The sequence below is a fragment of the Fringilla coelebs genome (assembly GCF_963513975.1).
Source record: "Fringilla coelebs genome assembly, chromosome: 3".
NCBI lineage: Eukaryota > Metazoa > Chordata > Aves > Passeriformes > Fringillidae > Fringilla > Fringilla coelebs.
In genome coordinates, this window is record NC_140030.1 from 60,672,937 (window position 1) to 60,698,229 (window position 25,293).

General features: G+C 37.2%; 1 protein-coding gene across 1 annotated transcript in view; it reads right to left on the reverse strand.

Annotated features, from left to right (window-relative positions):
• NOX3 (NADPH oxidase 3) overlaps nt 1-1,704 on the reverse strand; it is a gene marked incomplete at both ends in the record, with an annotated part of 38,596 nt that extends 36,892 nt beyond the window's left edge. The window contains 3 exons of the mRNA XM_084202310.1: nt 585-695; nt 895-990; nt 1,660-1,704. Coding sequence (XP_084058436.1) covers nt 585-695; nt 895-990; nt 1,660-1,704 — 252 coding nt within the window. The remainder of the gene's footprint in view (nt 1-584; nt 696-894; nt 991-1,659) is intronic.
• Nucleotides 1,705-25,293: the final 23,589 nt, after the last annotated feature.

Genomic DNA, 25,293 nt, shown 5'->3' on the forward strand with positions numbered 1-25,293 from the left:
CATTGGAATTGCTCTGACTGCAATAATTCAATGCAAGTGGAAGTTATAGCTAATAGAGCTAAAGCCTTAAGTACTTCCTATGCGTGATTCCAAGGTTAGTGTGAACATCTTTTACAAAAATGCATTTACCTCAAATGAAGACCTGAATGGTGGCCACTCAGACAGAAGCATTTAAACATGCTCACTATTATCCTTAGAACATTTTTATCTATCTGAACATTTCATTTCTCTGATTTTCACTTTGCAGCTACAGAGAATACACATGATGGATATGAATTTTCTCCATTTGGCCAAGTGGCATTATTATGTCCCTCTTTTGTGGCTTCTCACTTTTCTCTTCATGACACCATGCTATGCAGCAGCTGCCAAAATCAGTGTTGCATTTAGAGCACTGTGTTAAACAAGTCATTTGTTTCTCTTCAGTCATGAATACTGACAATTTAAATGGTAATAACTAGGCAATAGTGTACAGCTTCTCTATCAAAAATTAAAATTCCTTGGAAAATGTTTGATATGGATAATACTGCTGAACTACAGAAATAAAAAAGAGAGAATAATATGGCTATTTGAGAAATGGTACTTACAATGCTTGCTCCTCTTAAGAATGAAATAAGGTTTCTACAGACTGGTAACAGGATTAGCATGCAGTTAAAATTAAGGCACGTTGCAGAAGCTCTTGCCCAAGCCAGGGTTGACTGTACATATAACAGCATAAAGAAATTAAATTACAAGCTTGGTATAGGAAGAGCAAAAGAAAGAAAATACTATATTAATATAATGCTCTTATATGGGAAAATTACTGTTGAAGCATCAAAAGTTTTATGAAGGATGTGAATAAAATCAGACTATGAATAGCTTCTTGTGAAGCTCTTTAACAATCAAACTCATACTTACTCCCAGCATAATCCGTGTATAAATGTAAGCATTGTCATCTTCATACCAGTGGAAGGTGTCAATAAACAAAAAGAAGTTCAGTCCCAGCCACACCAGCTACAAAGCAGAGAGGCTGCAGATTAGTGACATTTACAGTACATTTTTAAATGCATGTAAAACTGGCTGTGGTTATAGTTTTAAGAGAATCTGAGGGATTTTCAAAATCAGTGTGCAATGCAGTTCTTGATCACAGATGATAGAAATCAAAAATGCCTGCTGGAATGAGGCTGTATTTTAGCAAATTCAGGGTTACAGTCCTCACCCCAGATCTCGAGTAAAGGATATAAATTATGTTTACTGTGTCATGGTAAACTTGCTTTTAAGCACAGGCCTTAATCCGGTCTCTAAAAAGGAAATAAAAGCTAAAATTAAAAAATCACAGAAATTGAGGGAATGAAGAGCTAAGGAAATTCCTTTCTCTGCTCCTCATATACAAATCACCAAACTGTCTGAAAATAAATCAGAATATAGTTTCAATTATAATTGCAAACCCCTGCTCCCTTTATCTGAGGATTAAAGTACATTGACTTAAAAATAATTAAAAATAAAACACTAAGACTTTAAGTTGTTTTTAAGACTAGTTATAAAAAGGCTGCTGAATATTTTATAGCAAGTTTTACATTAAGCTTGGGAGTATTACTGTAAGCAAACCATAAAATGTCTTTTAAACAAGCTTAAAATATTTATATATATCCAATTAGACTTTTTAATGCTAAAAATACTCACTATTAACAGCACTGAGAGTTTTTCATTCAAAATCCAGCATCCCATCCTGAGTGTCTCTCCCTAAGAGCAGCTGACTCTTGCCTTTCAGTGTAACCTGAGTTCCCGGTCCATTCCTTGGGCTTTTCTACTGACTTCTTTTGTCTTTAGTTTTTAATAAGCACCTAGTGGGAGCAAGAGTTCTCTCCAGGAATTTTCTAATTAAAGACTGCCTGACAAGATCACCCCAGTGACATGTGTAAATGATGATCTGTGTAAATAAAATGCTGGTCATTGTCCAGTCCTTTTTCTCTCCAGAGTTATTTCTCAGCAAATGAGAGATGCTGTCATTAAATTGTCCTCTTGTACTAGCATGCCATTGGGTGGGGTTATTTTTCTTTTTGTCTTTCAAACAGGGTGCAACATTTCTTCATGATTTGTCTTCTAATTCAGTAGCACATGGCAGCATCCCTGATGTGTGTATAATATGAGAGCTCGTCCTGGTGAGGGCACTGCATTTACTCTTGGTTCCCCTTGCCAGAAGCTGTGCAAATTCTGCCTGTAGTAATCCCGTTCTTTCTCTAGTAAAGCCATTTCCTTAAGGCTTTCCTGGCTTGCCTGTGAAGGAGACCCTTCTGTGACAAAATAACTGAAAATTTGTGAAAGCTGAAATGCTATCAACTCAGCTACTTTTTAAACCAGTGCTAATGGCCTTTAATATTAGCTAGCAGAACCATGAGAGTGTTGTTACAAACGCTTTGAATGCAAACATTTATGAGGGATTTGCTTCGAGCTTTATTTTCCTTGGACGGTAAAATTAAGAATTATTTAACAAACTTTCTGACAAGCCAGGTGCAGTAATTGGCCACTGTCCATTATGTAACTCAATATAGGTTGTCCCCACAACCACCCCCTTTGTAGTAGCTTTGGTAGTGCAGGGGCTAAGAAGGTAGGGAATCTTGCTGTGCTTTTCAGAGGTCAGAAGATGAGGAAATAAGGGAGAAGGGAGGAAGAATGTGCAGATGGTAAGGAGAAATACTAGTAAGGTCAGATGCCAATTTTACCTACTTAAAAATAAAAAAAAGGAGGGAGAGAAAATCCACTATCTGGATTAGCTGCACTTCAAAGGGAAATGCAGCACTGCGATGTTCGGCTTTGAAGTTCAGCCGATCCAGACAGCAATTTTCTAAACTGAGTTAAAACTGGCATCTGAAATAGATTTTTTTTTCAGAGTACAGCAGATTCATATGCTGGTTTAGGCTCCAAAATTTGTCTGGATCAGCAGCTGTACTTCAAAGCAGCACATCTCAGTACAGCATTTGACTTTGAAGTGCATGTGCTCCAGATGCCAGTACTCTTAAAGGAGCCAATGAATCAACTGCACTTTAACTTTTGTCTGTTGAAACAGCTATACTTTTTCGCATATATAATGGTAATGTGTGTGGTCTCGAGTATGGCATCTCTCAATAAAAACATAAAGTTAACAGAAAAGCTCTTTATTGCTTTATTTTGTACAAAGAAACTGGTCAACATCGTTTTATTATACTGATTTGTACTGATCTCAGCCAATTTCTAGCACAAACTATTCAGACAAGACTCAGGAAAGGGCACTTTATTGATTAAAGACATAATGGTATTCCATTTTGTTATTGTTTTATCATTGTGAGCTACAACTGTCCTAAAAAAGGACACAGAAAAAGGATTAAAAGGGGTTCATTCCAGCATTTGGGTAGAAAGCAGTGCTGGCCATGCTGAGTTCCCATGCAAGAGACAAGCAACTCTGTCATTAGCTTAAAAGGTCAGTTTTTGCATGGAAAGAGGTTTATGAGGTGCTGAATTGTTCCATGTAAGTATCTCAGCATTAATGTCAATGTTTGTATCAATTACTGCTACAGACCTCAATCACTGTTAGTTCTATTCTGTTTGACAGCAACCTCCATCTGAGACTGTTAGTAATTTTTTCAAAGTACTTTGAACAGTGCTTACCCTTTGCAAGACTAATTATCAGCATGAGACTGCACACACATACCTATACATATTTCATTTTGCTAGGCTATCCTATTTTTACTATTAGATATGCCTGCCTTGTTTCTCAAAGGCAAAATCATTTCAGTTGGCTCTGAACTCTGCCCTAGCCCTTTTATAGTTTTCCTGTGCACTTGACTTTATGTCTGTGAGTAACCTGGGTGAACTTTATAAGCTTCATTCTGCTACTTTCAGAGATGGATTTAGGTAAAAAAGCGATCCTGAGGCTCAGAGTGGTGTAAGTTTGCAGACCAGCTGAAGCCAGTTAATTGCTGACTGTATCAGAGGATATGCTTTGTATCAGTCTGTACAAAGGGGTGGCACTGCTGTGTTTCCTCATTTTTACATTATCTTGGCTTAATATTTCCCAAAAATGTTCAAGAAGCAAAAGGCAGGTTTGTCTTTGATGAATGAAGAAGATAAGCGATATACTGGGTAAAACATTCACTTTTGTAAGTAGAGAAATTGCGGAAGTTAATTAGAGATCAAACCCTTTCCTTTCTTTTTGTTTTATTTGGGTTTGTGTGTCTGAGGTTTTTTTTATTGGGGATTGTTTTTTTGGGTTTTGTTGTTTGTTTGTTTGTTTGTTTTTCCCTATGAAGACAACTTTGAGGGAACAGAGACTGAGGTTCATCTTTGGATATTCTGTAGTGCTGATTCTAACTTTACAAAAGAACACTGAGTTTCCATAAACAGTGTCTGAGTGACTAGTAGTGTTAAAAAACAGCTATATAATTTTTAGAGATTTTGTCATAGTGGGGCTTTATTTTTTTATATTTAACTGCCTCATTAATGTTAATTTTTTTTTCTTTTATAAACAGCACTCACATTATGGATGGGGGAACAATTTTGCAGTTTGAGAACATTCATAAAATCCCCAAAGCTCTAAAAGACTAATGTAATTCCAGCCTTGTCAGTGCCAGAGATTCAAAAATCATCAGAATGTTCTAAAATTTATGAAAGTAAAAAATAGAGAGTGTGCAGTTTGGGGGACAGTACTGAGACTTCAAGGGCATCTGGCTTCCCATTTACAGCTTTTTGTCAGTAACAGTGTGTTTATTTTTTAATAAAATATTAAAAATCTTGGCCCTAAGCATGGGCTTGAGCAACAACAACAAAAAAATGCAGTTACCAAAACACTTGTGATGCAGCTGGCAGAATTATCAAGAGTATTGCAAATATTGACTACATCCACAAACTCAGTCATTTGTCAAAAAGCACAAAATTGAGAGAAATACTTCTGTTTCTATCTAGAAAAGCAGAACAAAGTTTCATAACCCCATTAAAAAGAAGAAGAAAAGAGTTCTGGTTGTAGATCCAGCTCCCCTTGAACTCCACACGCCAGTGCAATGAAACAGCTCCTGTCCCTCTGTTAACAGAGCTGATACTGGTATCAGGGATCATCTGGTGTTAGGGATATCCCACCTGATGGGCAGTGCCAGGATCTGGAATCACACGCCAGGGATGCCTTCAGAGTCAAGAGCAGGAGTCAATAGCATAGCAAAAATGTGAAGGGTCTGGGATCAAAATCATGTTGGAGGCTAGAAGGGAGTTTGTCACTGACCAGTGTGGGGACAACAATTGTTTCTGCCTAAAACAAGGTTCAGCACCCTGTTTGCAGACTCTGGCGCTTTCCCCAAGCCGATAGAAAGGTTTATCAATGAGAAACATAACAGTTCTGTCTTGGGAGATAACCAGTTCCCAGCAAAACATATTAATATTTGAATCCAGATATTTTCTCTCTCAAGGGATTCTTTATTGCCATGCTCACACTGTAATCAAAATATATTCAAGAGCAATTTCAGATGTTCAAAAGCTATTTGTTTCAGTAAGTGCCAAAATCTCACAGCTCTTGACTGTGCATCTCCAGAAATAAAGTATCATACTTTTCTAATTACATGTGCAAAATTCTAGTTTTCCCACAAGACCGGTTTTACACCTTAATAACAGGAAACAATCCTTCAAAGCAGCTGAAATCCTGTACAAATAGATGTGTCCACAGGTTACTCAGAAAAATTTTCCTCTTAGCTATTTTGTAGGCAGCATACTGTGGAAAACAGTTTGAGTTTAGACAAGGGAAGAACAAGGAGCAGGAGGAAAAAGGGATGAGTAGCATCCATGATTTACCTCCCCTAGAGCCAGGGCATCATCAACACAACGGAGAAATTATTGAGAGAGACTCCATATGGGTATAAAAGGGTTCTGGTTGCACATCAGCACACAACCAATTCTTTAATACTACTGCACATATTTAATCCTCTCCATGCTCTCTAGCATTGGTCAGATTGAGGATGAGACCTGGTGACAAAGGACATGGCAAAGCTGAGGTGTTCAGACCCTTTTTCACCTTAGTTTTTACTGGTAAAACTGACTTCCAGTTATTACTGGAATGAGTCCACTCAGGGCCACAGAGATTATTAAAGGCCTGGAGCATCCTTCATGAGGGGAAAAGCTGGGAGACTGTTCAGCCTGGAGAAAGAGCAGCAGACTCAGGGGCATCTTGGTAATGTGCATAAATACCTGATGGGAGGGTCCAAACAAAATGAAGGCAGACTGTTCTCAGAGACACTCAGGGTCAGAGGCAATGGGCTCAAATTGGAACATGGGAAGTTTTGTCTGAACATCAAGAAACTCGTGGTGTGATGGTAACTGGCACAGATGGCCCAGAGAGGTTATGGATTTCCCCTCCTTGGAGATACTCTAAAACCATCTGAAGGCAGCCCCAAGAAACCTGGTGTAGAGGACACAGCTCTGAGAAGGGAGGTTGACCAGGGAGAATTCCAGTGCTCCCTTTCAACGTCAGACATTTTGGATGTCTGAATTTCCCATTTAGTTTACCAGAACAAAGTGAAGGGAGTGTTCTGAAGTTTCTTACCCTAGACTATGTGCATATTTAATTTAACTAAATTAATTTGTCTTTCGTTAAAATTTTCATGAAGAAGTTATTAGATTAGTCTGATTTTATTTCTGGCTCTAATTCAGAACTTTGTGATCTCATTAGCAGTCCGTTTTTATGAGGAGAATATGTTTTGGAGTGCTAGACTGAGTATTTTCAGTGGAATATTTTATGGCAATTTTGGTTGATGCAGTGTTAAATTTTTCACTGGACACACCAAAAATAGTAAGAAGGACACATAGGTATTTAAGAGACTTCATATATCCTTAAAATGAATAGCAATTACACAAATAAAGACTTCAATTGAATTAATATAAGGACTTGTGTATAGGTGTGTTTTTATGACTGTGTGCTACAAATCATTTTTCAAAAAACACATCATCATGCAAATTCCTTATTTGCATAGTAGTAAAATTACCAGAGTTGATAAAACGGTATGTTATCTGAATGGTTTTCAGTGAATGATTTCTCCTCATTTAGACTTTGTATTTTTTCCTAAATTCATTCTGAGATTATTATTAAACCCTATTTCATGTTAAATTAAAAATGAAATACAGGTTGCCCAGCATAGGAGCATTAGAAGGTCACTCCTATGTACTCTTGGTGTCAGTAATCATATGCACATGCAGGAAGAGTTACAATATGTACAACCTTTCCAGATGGCTGTTCACAAGTGTGCACAGAACAGAGGTCAAGAGCTAAGAGTTCACCTAGTTGAAAGCATTTTTCTAGGATGTTCAAAGTGGAAATTGTATTTTAAAGTAATTACAGGCCATCATTTTTAACACTGCAGTATAGCAATATATAAAAGCATAAGCTGTAAGTGCTCTGGACTTATTTCTCTACCAGTAAAATGTTACTTGCCTCTATTACCTGAAATTCAAGGAAGTCAGTGGCACTGTCTATAAAGTATCTCTCTGTTGTGGGAAGAAGCCATGAAGAGGCATAGGCACGGTTGAATACATGAAGAAGAGGTGAAGAAACAATGAATAAAGAAAAAATGGGAGGATGACATATTTAAAAATATTTTCATATTTTAAGCAACAGGGCTCTTGTAAGCAAAGATTTCCAGTGGATACCTTTCTCCTTTCAACATTTTCTCCCCACATATTTCTCCCCCATCCTAAATCCATTCTAAAAGCAGTGTTTTTGCAACTAAGAATAATTAGCTCTATGCCAGACTTCTCCAATGTCTCACGCCAATGGGCCAAGTAAGTAAGAGGCCTTGCAATTTGTGGCACATTTGATTTAACTTGCTGTGGACAAAGAAACAAATGCAGTTTTAGGATAAAAGCCTTAGTGGCTGCACATGTTTAAATCATCTCATTATTTGGTCCTTGTATTTGAATTGTGAATGGTTCCTTCCAATGAGACCCTGATTTCATTCATTTGCACCTGTAATGGAGTAATTCCTAAGTAGTGGGGGCATAAGCCTGAGCATGGAAAACGAGGACCAGCTCAGGCTCTTTTTTCACCTCCCTTCCCTTTCGCTGTGGTGTGGGGACTTCTTCCTCCTCTCCACAGCACAGGCAGGCTGGGCCCCAGCCATGCTTTATAAAGAAAGAAGACCAGCAGCAAAATCAGCTCCTGTCTCCTGCAGCTGGTCAGTGCCAGCAGTGTCCCTGCTGGTGCAGCACCTCCACCAGCAGCACCCCCTGCCCTGGCCCTGTACCCCACCCACGCCTGCTCTCCACAGGCATCATCCCCACCAGCATTCCGGGAAGTCACCCCTTGCATCATTTTGCTCCTAATTTAGATTAACCTTGCAAGTTCTTCAAGGCTTTGAGATGCCTGCAATTTCTGTGGAACTGTAAATTTGCCTTATTGTCAGTATGAACGTAAAGGTAATGGGAAGGATGTGGTGATTATAGTATTTAATCTATGCCTGTTTATACTGTAGTTGCAACTTAAGCTAATGAATTCAATTTCTTTAAGGGCTTTCCCAACACAGTGCTTTAAACCAGAAGAGATTAAAGTTGGTTTATATTCAGGTATTGCTCATTTCAGATCTTGTGAAGGTTCTAACAACTGCCTATGGTTTTAGGATAAAAAAATTAAAAGACACTTAAAGGACTATAAGTAAACTGCTACTAAACAACTATAAGTAAACTGCTACTAAACAACTATAAGTAAACTGCTACTAAATGACTATAAGTAAACTGCTACTAATTTGAAAGTTGGGCAATATTTTTATAATGTATTTTATAAAAATATAACCTTGAGGGAAGCCTATTTACAAATCATGCTAATTTTAAAATTGCTTTAACAGCAATTCGGTTCAAATGTTCTGTTTAATTTAGTTCAATATTCATTTCATTGTATTTGAATTCTATGTACTTTATTATATATTTTTAATTCCTATAATAATATAATTTTATTATAGAATAATGTATTTTTCATTCAAAACATGCACTCATTTTTGGTGGCTCTTGCCATGCTTAAAGTGCTGTTCAAATATATCTATTTAGTTTTAATATTAAACTCTGTAAGACAAAGATGTGTTATTTTTAAAAGAAAAATCAGAAGGGGAGATTAAGTGACTTTTTGAAGATAACAACAGCTATGAACAGGTTGTGACTCATGAGCAGTTCATAAGTCTTTTTGCTATTTGTAGGCTGTTTTGAAAAAGCTGAAACATTTTTCATGTGTGACATAAAAACTCCACTCTCAATTGTTATAGTAAAGAAAATGATCATACGTAATCACTAGACCCAAATGTTTTTAATGTGATTAGATAGATCACTTGAGAGAATGACAGCAAGAAAGGAAGATGACAAGAGATTTATTGCTTAATTTATTATTTGCCTTCTAAAGATTTTTGAGCCCATGTAGTATTAATACTTTTTAAATGGGAAATTGCTGCCATAGCTTGTGAGAGCTGCTCCAGCATCCCTGTCCTGACATTATGGCTGATACTGTCTTTGGAGACTGGGAACTTTCCCTGGGACATGGTCTGCTGTGTAGGGAGCGTGTCATCCCCTGCCCAGCCTGGGAAGGAAACGCCAGACACAGTCACACACTGTTTAATCCTGCAGCCTGGGTCATTTCAAACAAAATGCACTCTAAATGTCTGTTTATATATGTAAGAATAAAATTGTATGCACAGCATGAATCTTTGTTCTCTGGCATGCAGCGACTTGAGAAAAGTTTGTGGTTTTGAGCAGAAAACTGACTCATTCTGAATTCCTATTACACTGGGCAAGACAATGGCTTAATGGTTGTGGGAGTCCTGAGTAGGAGTAGGAATATGACTTGCTTTATAGCATTGGTTTAATCAGTTGAGGAAAATGCACCAGAACCAGTAGTCCAAAATCATGTATAAAAATTGGTAACAGTAGAGAAGATGGCCACAAAGATCAGGGCTGAAGGTAATGCCATCCTTTGAAAAACTTCACTTCTAAATGTTTTTCACCCTTTTCCCAGGAACAGGGTTCAAGGATGTCAACTTTCAGTTGACAAATAAATGAACCACATCCTAGACCTTGTTGTGATGACAGCCTTGAGAATATAAATCAAGAGTAAACTGATCTAGTGACAGTTTCCAGACCTTAAAGACATCACGGGATGATTGCTGAGGAACATGAAGTGTCCTACACATATGAATGAACTATCAAACCTACAAATGACAGCCTATGGTACATTGAAAACTGAAACCACATGGACAATGAGCATTAAATGTAATTTCAGATACATCATATAAATCATGCTGTCCACAACAGTATGTAATGCTATATTTAATCAAATAAAAAATCCTTAAAAATAAATGCTTGACATTAAATTCTTACTGTTTTTCTAAAATCATAAGTAGCTTTCCTCAGATCATGTTTCCTAGACAGATTGGTCAGGGCTGTGGTAGTATGTGAATCTTACATCACAGCTGGCCTAAGTTTAGTGACATCACAGAGTGGCAGGCTGTAAACGGAGCCTGTCAGAGAATGGGCGTATTTATTAAAACATACAATTAATCCCTGAATGTAGGTGCTGAACCAGACTGGTGGAAATTGAGTGAGATGGAGCAGAAGAAAAAGAAAAGCAATGATGAAGGTAGATAATTAAAGTTCTAAATAAACAGACTTTTACTTACACCATCCCATAATTTGCTTTTCCTTTAATGACTTCCCTCTGTCTCCTATACATGTAAATTTCACTATCTGAATGTCCACTGAATGCTAAATTGTACCTTTTTTTTCCTACTTCATTCTCTTTCATCCAAAATCTTGTTCTCATGGAAAGTTTATTGATTTTCGATTTTCCACCACAGAATAATATTTGGTCCAGTCTGTATTGGTCAAAATTATGGCATTATGTTTGGCAATATTTGTTCACACTGATATTTTATATTCAAAAGCAACTAATGTTTTATATTTTTTAATTTTCCTTTTTTATTTTTCTCTTTAAAAAGAAGACTGTCAGGAATTACATAAAAATAGTCGAACCCCCGATGTTTATATTTTGTATAATTAAAGTAGTTTAACTGTCTTAAGAAGCCTTGGAGATGAGTTTTATGAAAATTGTTTCTTCACACTGTTTTGAATATTAAACTTTTCACAATCTGAATTTTTTTTGCAATGCTGTTTATATACGAAGAAAACTGATCATTTGATATGATTGATAAATATGATGCCTCTCAATAAAACTGTGTGGTGCCTGATAAAGATTTAATAATTGTGACTCTATTTTTGTTTATTAGTTTTGGCTTTTATCCATGAATTTTACAAATATTTTGATGATTTTTGTAATTTGAAAAATACATGCAAGAAGTCAAGATAGGAGGTTGTCTCTGGTGTTGATTATTTCCTGTTGATATTGAACTGATCTGAGACTTTCTGTTTAAAATTTTCTTTCTTTTAAAAGAATGGGCTGAAGGTGAGCTGGTTTGTACTTTAAATACTCCTTGCCCAGCTCACAGTGAAGGATGAGAATCTGACCTCACCCTGACCTGATCCGTGTCCTGCTTGGAACAATGGTTTAAGGAGCCTGTCTGTAAAATGCCCTGGTTTTGTCTGGGATGGAGTTGATTTTCTACCTAGCAGCTGGTGCAGTGCTGCGTTTTGGATTTAGGACAAGAATAACCCAGCGGTGTTTGAGTTGGTGCTGAGCAGGGCTCACACCCAGCCTAGGACTTAGCAGCTTCTCATAAGTGCCTTGCCAGCAGTCAGGCTGGGGTGCACAAGAAGCTGAGAGGGGGCCCAGCCAGGACAGCTGGCCCCAGGTGACCACTGGGATGGATATTCCACAGCATATGGTGTCATGCTGAACAACAAAACTGGGAGGGAGCTGGCTGTGGGGGGTGGAAGCCTACTGCTCATGGACTAGCTGGGCACCAGTCAGCAGGTGGTGAGCAATTGCACAACCTGTTTTGTATATTTTCTTAATATTATTATTATTGTTTTCTCTTTCATTTTCTGTCCTAATAAACTGTCTTTATCTCTACCCACTGTTTTCTGCCTTTTCTTCAATTCTCTCCCCTGTCCTACTGAGAGGGAGTGATCATATCACGGTGTGATGTTTATCTGCCTGCTGTGATAAACTGCAAAAACAGTTTAGGAGTTAAAGCTGATGCTAAGAATTTTTCAACATATTAACTTGAATGTAAAGCTAGTTTTCTCTCCTGAAGAATTAAGATCAGAAAGATATAGCCATCTAGGCTAAGAGCTGTTTGTCTGCACAGGTCCTCTGTAAGCCAAAATGTAATGACAGGAGGAGCTCAAGTTTGATGAATTTTCATTACTGTCCTTCTTACACAGCACCTGCCTGCTCTAGGACAATGGGGGATGGAGGCAGACTACAGAGGAAGTTGGCTGGGCAGCGGCACAGGAAAGATATTTGTGTAAAGAAGGGGCACTTCTGCTTTCATCTTTATGTGCAATTATTTTGACTTCCATTATTCTTTGGCCAGAGAGGAATGCCTTAAATCAAGATTGCCTTGAGCAATCTGAGCAAAAAACCCTGCAGCTGATAGGCCTAAATTCGTTGTGCAAATGAAGACGCCCATCTGAATATCCACCATGACCTGAGTGCTCCATCAAGCCTTAGAGAAAAGTGGAAGCATCTCATTGAATCCCTGTGATGGAAGGAGGTCTGTTTGCATCTGGCCAAAAATGGTGCCTCAAAGGGACTGGGTTGAACAAAATGCAACACTTTGAAAAATAGTCTTGAGGTGATGGAGGAGTAAGTTGGAGAGCAGGCCACGCAGGAAGAGTTTGACCTTTGTTTTGTTTGTATTAAGGCGCATCTCTCTTCAAAGACAGGACAGAAAAGCCACGAATTTGCTGCATGTATTTTTAAACATGAATGGATACATGGAGAAGGCTAAAATGGCCTAAGTTATGCTGTTTTCTGGTGGGTTTGTTTTTGAATGACTTGTTAGCTTTATCTCTCTGAGTCAAAAGTAACGATGCAAGCAAATGTAATCTATTATGGCAATCTGTGGTGCATCTGTATCTACCTGTAGCTTCATTTCTCTATTTTCTGTGTGTTTATAGAGAGCCTTCTGGAGATCTGAAGTGGAAATCAGTCAGCTCACCGGTATGACAGGAATAATGGGACACAACAAATTTGTATTATGCTGGAGAGCGATAAAACAACTAGGTGGTGGGAACAAAGCAAGGGGAAAAAGTGTCTCTTGAGGGCAAGCTCCACAGAGGCACCTAACCAGCACATCCACAGCCCCAGAATGAGCAGGGTCAGTGAAACATGGACAACATTTGGCTCTGTTGAAGTTCTTGAGGCTTGAAATATTTGGGTGATGGAGTAGCTGCTCTCCCTGATGGCAACTGGTTGACAGGGAGTGCTAAGCCAGATTCTCCTACAAAGGGATGTTTTCAATGTAATAGCTAGAATGGTGCATATATTTAATTAATGGGGACTGTTTCTAAGGTTGACAGTGAACGCACCCTTTAATCTTTACTTCTATGCCTTTCATAAATATATTGTGAAAAACTTGCCAAAGGTTTTTTTTTTCAGATTGAAAATGGCATTTGCAACTTACTTTTTAAAACTACTGTCTTCTCAAGGGAAATTCTGGAAATATTTTCTATAGAAATAATTCTGTTTCTAGAGCATATATGTTTTTTTATCACATTTCCCTATTGATTATGAGATATATTTGCATAAAAATATGCACATAGGAATTTATCATCTGCTGCTGCTTTTTTCTGACTTGAAATAAAAATCCCTGTGGAACAAATGTACTCCTAAGCAACAGAATTTTTCATAGGAGTATTTCATTTTAAATAAAAACAATCAGAGAAAAAAATACCCTGAAAATATTACTTGCTACTTTTGGAAAATAGTTTTTACTAATGGCTTCCACAAAGCTCTTAATACAATAATCATGCTTTTAAAGCTCTCTCCTAATTTAGTTGCAACCAGCATAGAATAATGCAGAAAAATTGATAGCCTATCCCACATTAATATTGTTGTGGTCTTTTCAGAAAATCTTGCTCTACTTACCTAGATGGTATTGCAATTAAATTTTGTCTTACACGTAAAGGTGGTCAAAAGAGTAATTTTGCAAAACTACCCATGCTGGGTGGAAAAACAGAGTTATGTTTTGTGTATATTTTCCTGTGGTATATTTTTAGTATTCTCAGGTAATCTGTAAAGTCAATTAATTAAGTCCATATATAATAATTTTCTTGTCTGAGCGGACCCAGGCCTTTCTGGTTGTTTTACATCTGTTTCTTTAATAATAACTAGCAAAATGGAGAGTCCTAACTACTTAAGTTATTTTCAAATCATTTTCCCCTGTTACAAGGGTTGGTTTGGTTTTGGAGGTTTTTAAATTCTTATCCTAAACAGGAAGATCCTTATTCATAGCCTGAGACACACAAGAAAGAAACAAATTCAGAAAACATTTCACTGTGAAGATGTCTAAGTCTTTAGAAAGAGGGCTAGACCAAATACTTCTAGCTTCATGTAACCTTTCTGACTTTGACTCGGCAAGGGTTCTGCTGGTTGGTACATTCAGCAGTGACATTTTGAAGAACAGTTCCTTCTCCTCTCCACCCAAGCTCCTGTGTGATTTCTCTGCCAGCCCACCCTGAGGGCTGCTTCAGGGGCAGCCTGAAGGCACAATTAGAGGACAAAGTGTAAACGTCACCTTCTGACAGTGTGCATGATGGGGGAATTAACACTGGTTTGGCACAACTTCTCCAGCGAACTTCCATTGATTAGAAATGAAAGCTGAATCAATAGAACACTCCCTAGCTATCACAGACATGATGGAGTTTTGATCATAGCAGAAATTTCATCTGTCTTTGGGAAAGTCTGAAGACTAGAGCACACCACAAGTAAATAGCATATCCTAAGAAAGATATTTTTACAAGAAAAAAACACCCCAAGAATACTAATGACAAGAGAGCCTTCTTCAAAGTTTATTTCCAGGCTCCAGAAGTCTGAGTAAGAGCAATTGGAAATCATTTGGCTGCATAATATCAAGTCACACCTTGAAAAGATTACCAGAGTGATACAGATAGGGAATGTCAGCATTTTTCTGTTTCAAATTTTTAATTTTAAAAAATTCTTTTGTATTACTTACTGATTTATGGTCTATTATGTTAACTTTAGATGAGTAAATGCTTCTTAATTTATTTCTTTTAGAGTATAAAATTCATATCTTAGATTTGGATACTAACTGACTAATCAAGGAGTTTAATTTAAAGATTGAAGATGTATGACGCTATAGATTCAATGAGCTTAAGGCAGAAGTACACAGTGGGGGCTTAGACTGGCTTTAAAAGCGGTCCCCAGAAAACAGAGGAAACCAGCCTTGTAGTCCTAGCAAGGAACAGTCACCCTGGAGTGCATCTGGGCCAACAGAACCTGAACCAGAACCCCTTCCTGTGTTTGCTCTAGAACAATGCTACTCATTTTTAGCTCATCCCTATTTTGGAACAGCTGATTACAACTTCACCCTACTTCCAACTCCTTGATGTACAGGGAAAAAAAGTAAAGAAAGTGAGGAGAGAAGAAAATTCACCTGAGCTTCATCCAAAAGCACAGACAAAGGTGTCTGATGATTCCAGCTGTACTGAAACTGATGAAACTGAGCTACATCAGCTCCTTGAACTGCTGCAAATGTCTGCTGTGTCACTCCTTTTCCCCCTTAATGTTTCTGAGGGAGATGACAGCCCATGGATACCACTCAGTGTGTGCCCCAGTTGATAACAGCAACTGGGGGCTGAAATGACCTCCTTGCAAGGAGCCACTTGTATGCTGAAAGGTGGAAAGGTATCAGAGCTCTGCCCCAGTGTGCTGACGTGACTTTAAAAAAGATGGATTAAGACTATTAAATGAACTTTTCTGTGTTAGGGAAAAATATTACAGAACTCTCAGCACTTAAGAACAGTACAGGAGCTCTTATTTTTAATGAATTCTAAAGAGAACATTGATTTGCTTAGTTCCACTTACTATCGAAATAACTAAGGGTTTTTATATGATTATTAATTATATCTAAAACAAAGTGTAATTACATTTTGCAATTAGGTTAGCGATAAAAAGACTTTAATTTGGTGATTTCCTTCTAAAAGGACAATATGTAATCTTTTTATATTCAAGTGAGTAATAATGGGCATCTTTGTAACCCATTCTTCAGCTTAAGACCAGTTTAAAATATCTATAAGTAATATACGACCTCATATATTGTTTTTATCAGAACAGAACCTTGACAGGACATGTTTGGTGAATTAGTAAATGAAATAATTTAATCCAATTTTCCAAGATTGTACAAAGTGGAAGTGGAAAACTTAGTCCTTGATATGACACTTATATCTGGTACTACTGAGGCAGTTTTTGTCCTCTATGGCATCTAAAACAAAATAAAGCCTGCAATATTAAAATTCTGCAAGACATCTTATGGAATGTCTTGGTACTCCACCCAACTGTCCATCAGTGGCAGTAAGATGCCCACAAGAGGGTTCTCCCCACAGAGCTTTTTTTTTCAGCTGCTGACAGCTCTGAAGTCAGTCATACAATAGGCACAGGACTGACTTTGTCTGAGTTAAATCACCCAAAGTGATCTTTAATCTCTGTAAGTGCCTAATATAGATTCAAAAGCTTAGGAATACAAAGATATTTCTCTCTCTATGAAACCCATATGTAATTCTCTGATGTCTAAAATCAGATAAGAAAGAGCACACACTGTATATGTAACTTAGAGGGTTTTGTCCAGTGATATCTGATTTTGTAATCATTGAAGGATCTCTCAGTCTTTGTACATTGGGATAAAAAGCTCATAGTGAAATCCCTAAAGAACTAACAATATATGAGGTGCAAAGTCAAGCTACAAGTATTGTACTACTGACTTAGCTGATTTCTGGTACCATTTGCACAGTTTAGCACCCCATTTTCCAGTCAGAAATTCATGTCGTTTGGGTACCAAATTACTCAAAACCTAGTTCACTAGGTTAGCTTCACACTCAGTGACTTTTGATATAAAAGAACAGAAGAATACATTTATTTCACAAGTTAACTTCATTATGAAGTGGTAAGAGAAATATTTGTAGTTAACCAAGGTCTAAATACATGATTCAAATTGCTAGTTTAAAACAACAATTCCAGTTAATCAGCTTTCACATAGGAAAAAAGAAAGTTTTTACTTGAAGCTGGAGTTAGGAAGTTATTTCTATCAGTATAAAAGATCATAAATTTGTCTCACAACCTTTCAGCAATTTAGATGTGTAATTGAGCCTTCAAGACACACTCTGCGTTGACATGTGTAATATTAAATTTCTATCACCGTGATTTATATACCTAGCTAGTAGTTCTGAGAGCTACTAAGTATAAACATTGAGTTTAAAAGCATGCCCTCACACACAGGGATTGAAATTCTGTTCCCTTTATCATTGACTCAAGCAGAGCAAAGTTATCATACAGTGGTTTTCAACTTGCCATGAAGGTATTGGGGCTTTAAGAGAAAATCAAATTACATAAAACTAGTGAAGAAATTGCATACAAAACAGCAACTATTTCACTACCCATTATAAAAAGTGGCAATAAAGGAAAGGAAAAATGTAAGAAGCAACATTTTTAAGCCTCTTAATTTCCGAAATGTAAATTCTTTCAAGAAAGTAAGCAATGTTAGTAAGATTAAAATGTACTTGAGACCATCTCCTGAAATCTGATAGTCAAGTAATTCAATTGCATTCTTTTTCACAGAATAAATCTGGTAGATAAGGCTCTGCCTGTGTTCTTTCTGCTTCATACTGTGTGTCATGTTATACTTTGGGTCTGGCAATTCTGGTAGTCCAAAGGATAGTGTATCATTAGATTAAATTATGTCCTCCTGAGATAAATAAAACAAATATTGTTTAAGAAACCCATAACAATAAAATGTACTTTTCTAGCTATAACTCTGCCTTTTATGCAGCATGGAAACATTGATTGCAACAATACAGAGCTTATTCCTGAACAATTTTGTATTTTGTATTTTTTTTTGTTAGATATTTTCAACATATTAATCTGTGTAAACATCTAACTGTATCTAAATCTGTTAGGATAAAATTCAAATGTTTAAATTAATTATATGATGGCTATTTGTCTGAATGAGCATACTGGTTATCATGATGTCAACTCACCTGAACTGAGCAGTGATAACTTGATAGAATTTGTCTAGGAAGGCTTTCTTTTCCTGTCCCAAGACTTAAAAATAGGATGCAAGTGCTTTCTAATAACAGAATTACTTTGGGAATTTCCACAAGGACACTGCTCTCTCTGGGAAGTAGGTAGGATATGTGGTTCTCCATTAAAAATGGTTCAGGAGCTGATTGAGCTCTCTGGAAAGGTTCAGGGAAGCTGTAGTGAGGTTCGGATGTGCTTCCCATCTTGCAGAGGGAAAAGAGGAGGAAGGAGAGCAATTTAGGGCTGTTGCTGGCACAACAGAGTTCACCACTTTGAGAAGGAAATCATTTCAAACTGGGGCTTTGCTGTAAAGTAATGGATTTTTCTGAATGACCTTTAAAGCTCATTTCCAACCCAAACCATTGTATGACTCCAATAAAATTGCCTCCTCAGCCTTAGCTTGTGAGTTAGATGCCATGATATATCTGAGATCTAGAAATAAATGTTTTATGTGGGTACCTCCAAGATGTTTTTTCTCATGAAAGTGAAACCATTTTACAAAGAAACCACTTACTGACAGAAAAGAAGGTACAAAATGTTGAGAGGCATGTGCTTTGCTTTTCATCAACCTCCCTGCCTTTAGCTGTTCACTCTAAGTGAAATCAGCACTTCTGAGAAATTATTAACAGTGGTAACAGAACAAGTTAAGAGAAGGAACGCACACAGACAGTGCATTGGCTGGTAGAGCTGCTCAGAGTTTCTCAGAAATTACTAATGTTGCTCAAAAGGTTCAGACCAGGAGAATAAACTTCTATCCAGCACAATCCTTCCAGACTTGTGCTTCCTCTGAGTTGTAGTTTATAGCCTGTGGTGGAGGCAGCAGGCTGTGGTACATCATACCCAAAGGAGAAGGAATCCCAAGGGTGTATAACTGTTGTGTGAAGATGCACACTTCCACCAACTGGAAAAGTTAATATTTGTTCTGCCCTTTTGAATAAGTCTATGTGAAGTGGAATTAAGTGGTTAATCTTACTGATGATGTGTCTGTATAAATTTTAAGTCTATTTATTTAATGGCAACTGGTTACAGAATCCCATTTCTGGATTGTACCACATGCTTCAAATTAAGATTATGTTCAGTGCCAAGTATTGTTTGGAAGTGATTTTGAATTTCTGTATCATTGGCCCCTAGGGTAGAAAAAAGAAAAAAGGAGAGAGACTGGTATATGCAGTTTCACTTCGGTGGCAAAAACTATTTTTGTGAATAAGCTTGAGACTTGCTGCCTGAAAAAAATTATTTATCTTTAGGGCTCCATCTTTAAACATGCAGTCATTTAGAAATAAACATTTTACTTCTCAAGTTTCTTGAGAACAAAAGATCAAGAAATGAAGCTCTACACAGGGGGTTTCTAAAGAGAAAAATTATTTCATCTGCTTTTCTCACTTCAAAAGTAGATCCTCTCAGACACCAGGTTATGACTGAGAAATTTGTGGAGATTTATGGAGAGTTTTATTATATCTTCCCTCTTACTTCTTTTTAAGCACTTCTGGACAGGAATTACAATAGATGAGTGGGCATTAAAAATAATCCATAATACTTGTAAATTGAGTCAAAGCCTCTGCCTTTCCTACTTTTATCTTCATTGCCATTACAGAATGTGCATATGAACTTCTCCCTTGTAGGAATAGATTTGTTGTTTCTAGTAACAGAAAAACAGAAAAGAAAGAGTTGACACAGACTCCTCTTTCTGAACTATTCTCTTCTCCACTTAAAAAAAAAAAAGAAGGGGAACTGAATACATAAATATCTCATTGATGACCTACATATATTTCATTACTCAAACAGCTCATCTTCCACATGGTGATTCCTGCTTTAGTAATGACCCTTCTGTAAAGCATAAATTCATTGATACCAACAACTGCATTCACAGCCTCTCTTGTTAATAACAAGTCATTTGCTTAAACTGAGCTTGGAAAGTATCTCTAACACACTTTGTTTGGCTGGTTTGTGAAAATGTCACATTTTCCTTATAGTGTAAATGATGCTGTTTTCTTTGCTAGGATTTTAAGTCAATATGAACAAGTCACATATAGTACCATACCAACTAAGCCAATCTGTAAAATAATTATAAATTACATTGGCAAAATTTCACATTCACTGAACAGATTTTAGACCATATGTCTGTTGGTGATGCAACTGAGAATTCATCTTTAGTTCTCAGACAAGGTATGTGTAAAAGTACTGTGTCATATGGCTTTTTATGTTAGGCATTTCCATTACAACATTGTCATGCCATCACCTCAGATGCTTTCAGTCACAGGACAAATTTGTCTACTGACCATACCTTCACAGCAAGATACATACGTACAAGAATTGCAAGTCAGAATCCTGCAATTCTGTAAATATTCCGTGTGGAAAAATGCACCAAAAAAAAAAAAAATCTGACAAAAATCTTGGTGCTTCTAGATAAGGAATGCATGGAGAAGAGGGATGTTGGGATCAGCCCCAGGAAACAGACCACTGAAGTAATTGAGCAGTAATAATTTAACTCCATTTTGTTGCTCCATCTGGGAAAATAATTCAAGTACTTAAACAATATAGTAATGAGGTGCATAAGCATGCAAAGAAGGGTGAAATAGTTTGGCTTACTGTCCCATTCTCCTGCAGGATTAGTAAAGACAGGACAGACTTGCCGTTGGCAGAGAAGCTACTGCAGTCTTTAAGAAGAGCAGCATTCTTGAGAAGTCTTGGAAATAAAAAATAATTTCTTACAGTGGAGAGGTGTTCAGAGTTCCTTGAAACCTGTGGCTAAATGCCTTGCAGGTCACTTTTGCTGGAAAAAGGGACCCTTTCATCTATCCCTTTGTCTCCACCTTCTTTGTGCTTTGTAGGAAATGGTAGTAAACTCTTCTGCTCTAAAATATCCTAATTGATTTACATTTTTAGACCTCATACATTTGTCTAATCCTAATTCTGTGGCAACAAAAACAATTGATCTTTGAGACCTGGGAGATAATTCTATGCGTTCTGTCAAGTTTTCTGCACCTGTCTGTAGAGACACTACGTGGTCATGACTTGTGCTGTACAAATGTCAGCCAACTTGGATGCAGGTTCTGTGACCTTCATTTTCCTGGCAGCTGGAAGAAATCTGATTCTGTTAGCTAGCAGTCTGATCTTCCTTCTTCTGAAGCCCCTAGTTATGCTGACAATTTTATCAAAAGCAGCTCACATCCTAGAAGCTAAATCATTAGCCGTCATTCTCAGCATTTAATTTTATATATTCTTGTGCGCGGTACACTGTTAAATGTTTAGTGTTAAAGAAAATTCCTATGTTCATCCAATGGAAAAGGGAAGGATTGAGCTGCAACCTATTTTTTATTTTTTTGAGATTTTTCTATAATCCTATTTATTTAACATTTGGTTCACAATTGTTTCTAAATACATGTATTTGGAATGCCATAAAAACTAGTTATCATCAGCTCACTAACAAAGGTAAAAGATTACTTTTATGTTTTTCCTGTTAATTATTAGCAATTCAGAGTCATTTTAGTAGCATGCATTTTAACTTAAACAGTACAGCTATTACTGGGTAAATGTACTCAAAATAACCACATTTGAAAACTGGTAATTTCTTCGCACTTAATAACTGCTTTGCTTGATCGCTGAAAGGGATCTAAAAGTAAGATATTCTAGGCTCTATTTATAGCTGCAGCTTCATAACTTTCTGATTTATTCACTGAATATTTTTCCTGGTAGTTTCTGAAGTATGGAATTTTGTATGAGTCGTCAGATGGGGCCACTCAATGTATTCTGGTGCTAATCAGTCCCAAGAAGTCCCTAGTACCTCAGTGAGGTAGACCTAAGCATGTAACTGAAAAAAAGGTAGAAGTAACCTTTCCCCTTTGCTAGTGAGCTGATGGAAAGTACTAGGTTTTAAGTCTATCTAAAATACAAACGTAAGTCTATTGGTCTCTTTTCCTGTTTATTTTATTTTAAACATTTGTCGTGACATCTCTCCATACCAGATAGATCTAAAAATTATTTCTGCCCTTATTTTTAAAATAGATTGTTTGCCCATTTATTTTCTGTTACACAGAGAATTTCTGCTTGAACAGAAACCCAGGTTAAAGTGGTTTATTTGCTTACATATAGCTGTCTGTCAAGGAACCACAGCCTTTTGTTATTTTGGAAATTTTTACTTTCATAAGAAAACACCGAGTGTCCAATAACATCAAATCTGCACACACTGAAATCCTCCTTGTGTCACTTTCACAGCAGCACAAAAGAGAGGCAAAACTCTCGAGAGCCACTTGCACACAAAAGATGTAGCTCTGGCTGCCTGCAGCCACTCTTCCCTGCTGACTGCGAGACAGCGGCAAAGTTGGGCTTGGGGTACACATTCTGCAGGGTTCCTTTCCATTCCTTCCCTAAGAGATGAAATTTTATACTCAAGGGTCTTCTTTCTTTTCATTGAGCTGTAATACCCAATGGCAGACAAATACATTTGAATAATCATTATTTTGTGAGGACTGGTGTGAAGGAAAAAAACCCAGAAGTCTCTTCAAAGCTCTTTAGGTCACTAAAGCCTTCAGGAGTCAATGGAAATTCAGGAGCTTGCTATCTGAAGATATTTGGAGATCTGGGGTTAGTTTGTAAGTGAGTGGCCTTTGACTACAAATTTCTGTATATATTCCAGCATTTACAGATAATGTAGATAATATAGGCAAAAAATTATGGGATTTTTAAAGGAAAAATGGTATGGACCTTTCCTGACTGCCCCTTATATAGTGAAGGGCATTGCTGTGTGTTTTGACATATGTCCAGGAAATCTAATGAGATAATGTCTGGATATCAGGACTCCTCTAGCTCTTCCTTTTAATTTGAACAGATGCATGAACTTTGAAGAAAATCTTTCAAACTTTTTGATTTCTTTTTTTCTGGTATTTAAATTAAACAAATTCAGCAAACAAATCATGATCCCCAAAACTGATACAGATCAATTATTACGAGTTAGAGTTTTTTGGAAATAAGTTGAGTTGTTGTTCAATTTATAGACATCTTTAGCAATCTAGAGCAACAAGCAAGTCTACTCAAAAGGGACTATTAAAATAAACGTTGCCTAAGAATAGTTACTGCACTCAGATAGAAACATTCTGTAATGCAGGTGCTCATCCAAGTGTTGGCAGACATTCAGTTTAGTACCAGAGGAATCCTGAGGAGGAAAGAATATAAAGATGCCACCCACCTACCTAATAATGTGTAGTTTTTGCTGTATAACTTGCTATAAGCACTTTGAGGCAAAGCAGGTCCCCCAGAGGTAAGGACAGGAATGATGGCCCACCTATTGTTTAAGAAGCAATTACATTGTCTAAGCAAAAAATGCATGCTGCTAATAACCCCTTATTGAAAGGGCTTTTAATGGTAACAGAGCTCCCAAAGTCTCATTTTATTACATTTAAGCCCGCAATATTTATCCACGCTATTTTGCGCCTCACGTTACAGCGGCGATGGCGCGCAGGATGTGTGCGGGCACGGCATAGTTTATATTCTCTGCCTTGGCTCAGCTGCATTCAATGCACAGAGGAGGCTGGAGGATGCAAATTGTCCTCTCCTGCTGTGCCCACAGCCCTGAGACAAGCCGTCACTGCATTGCTCCATCCAGCTGTGGAGCTTTCTTCTGGAAACATCCCCTGTGGGGGGCTGCGGAAGGAGCATCCCGGCCCCCGCTGCAGCCAGCCGCTCTCCGCGCAGGCAGGGCAGGCGGCTGCCACAGGTGCCAGAAATGGAGCCCAGCTCTGGATCCATTAATTAGAAACACTTCATATTTATTGGTCTCCTCAGGTATAAACCACAAATTGTTTGCAGAAGCTTGTCCAATTTCAGCTGTCCTCAGAAATTCAGGTAGGCAGCCTTTAACTTGTCTGAAAAGCGATTTAATGGGAAATATGAAATTAAGGGCCTTGATTCATCAAAAGCACAAAAATCTAATTTGAACTTGCTATAAAGCAGGAGCATGAAGGGTTAAATCAGTGTCCTGTTAGTGCAGCTACAGAGAAACTTGGATGTTCTACCAATATTTTATAGCAGGTTACCCATTTGTCTTTTGAAAATAATAACCCCCTTTTTTTTTTTACATTGGGATCTTTCATAAATGGTTACTGCGTATCTTACTACATTGCTTATATTACAGCCCATACTCCAATATGTGCTAAATCTTTATCACATTTTGCAGCAACACCAAAAACTCCACATTCAAGTTACAATGGATACCCTGTTGAGCTCGATTAAGTAAGATTAAAGATTGGCTGTGTATGGTCAATGTATTTGCTAAGTGCTACCTTTACATTGTTTTTCACATTTCAAAGCACAGTCAGTACTTTCTGTTGACTGAAATTATTAACATATATAGAATTACAGTCATAGGGAAATCAGAGATATTTGGGGATATAAAGCTGAAGGAAATTAAATATACAGCAGTATATGAGTTTTAAATGCTGGTATTGAACTCAATAAAAGCCAGGATATTTTGAGTGGAGCAAAAAGTACTTAATGGGTTATCAATTTATATAGGTATTGGTAATTGCAGAGCACAGGTTTTCTATCATATTACTCCAAAATTGTTGACGAGTCAGAAATGAGTTCATATGTGTTTTTCTCATTTTCTTCTGTGATGAATTTTTACTTTTTGCAGTATTACTAAAGAGATTTCTTTAGCATTCAAAAGCTGAGGCATTACAGCTTTGAAAACATCTACTTTTCAGATTTATAAATAGTGTCTGTGGGTACTTATGTCCATTTTGGCTAGCAGAAAAAATAGAACTTGCTCAAAAAATAGTATTGCGTTTCAGCATGCAAAAAAATGTAGAAACTTCATTCCATTCAAACCAATTTTTTGGTTTACAATTTTTCGATTTGTACCTTTGTATTGTTGTGAAATATTTACTGTATTTACTCTCATTTAAGCTACACTAGCAGTTGATGAAAGTTCTTACTGTCACTAAGCTTTTGTTTCAAGTGCCAATTACAATTCAGCTAACATTTTGGAACGTGTACAACATGTTCCTGTATGAAATGAGATAGCAGTGAGTCAGAGAATATAAATCTGTAAGTTTCTATACATTTTAACATATGACCGTGAATTATTCAGTATACTAATTACTCTTTTAGCATCTTAT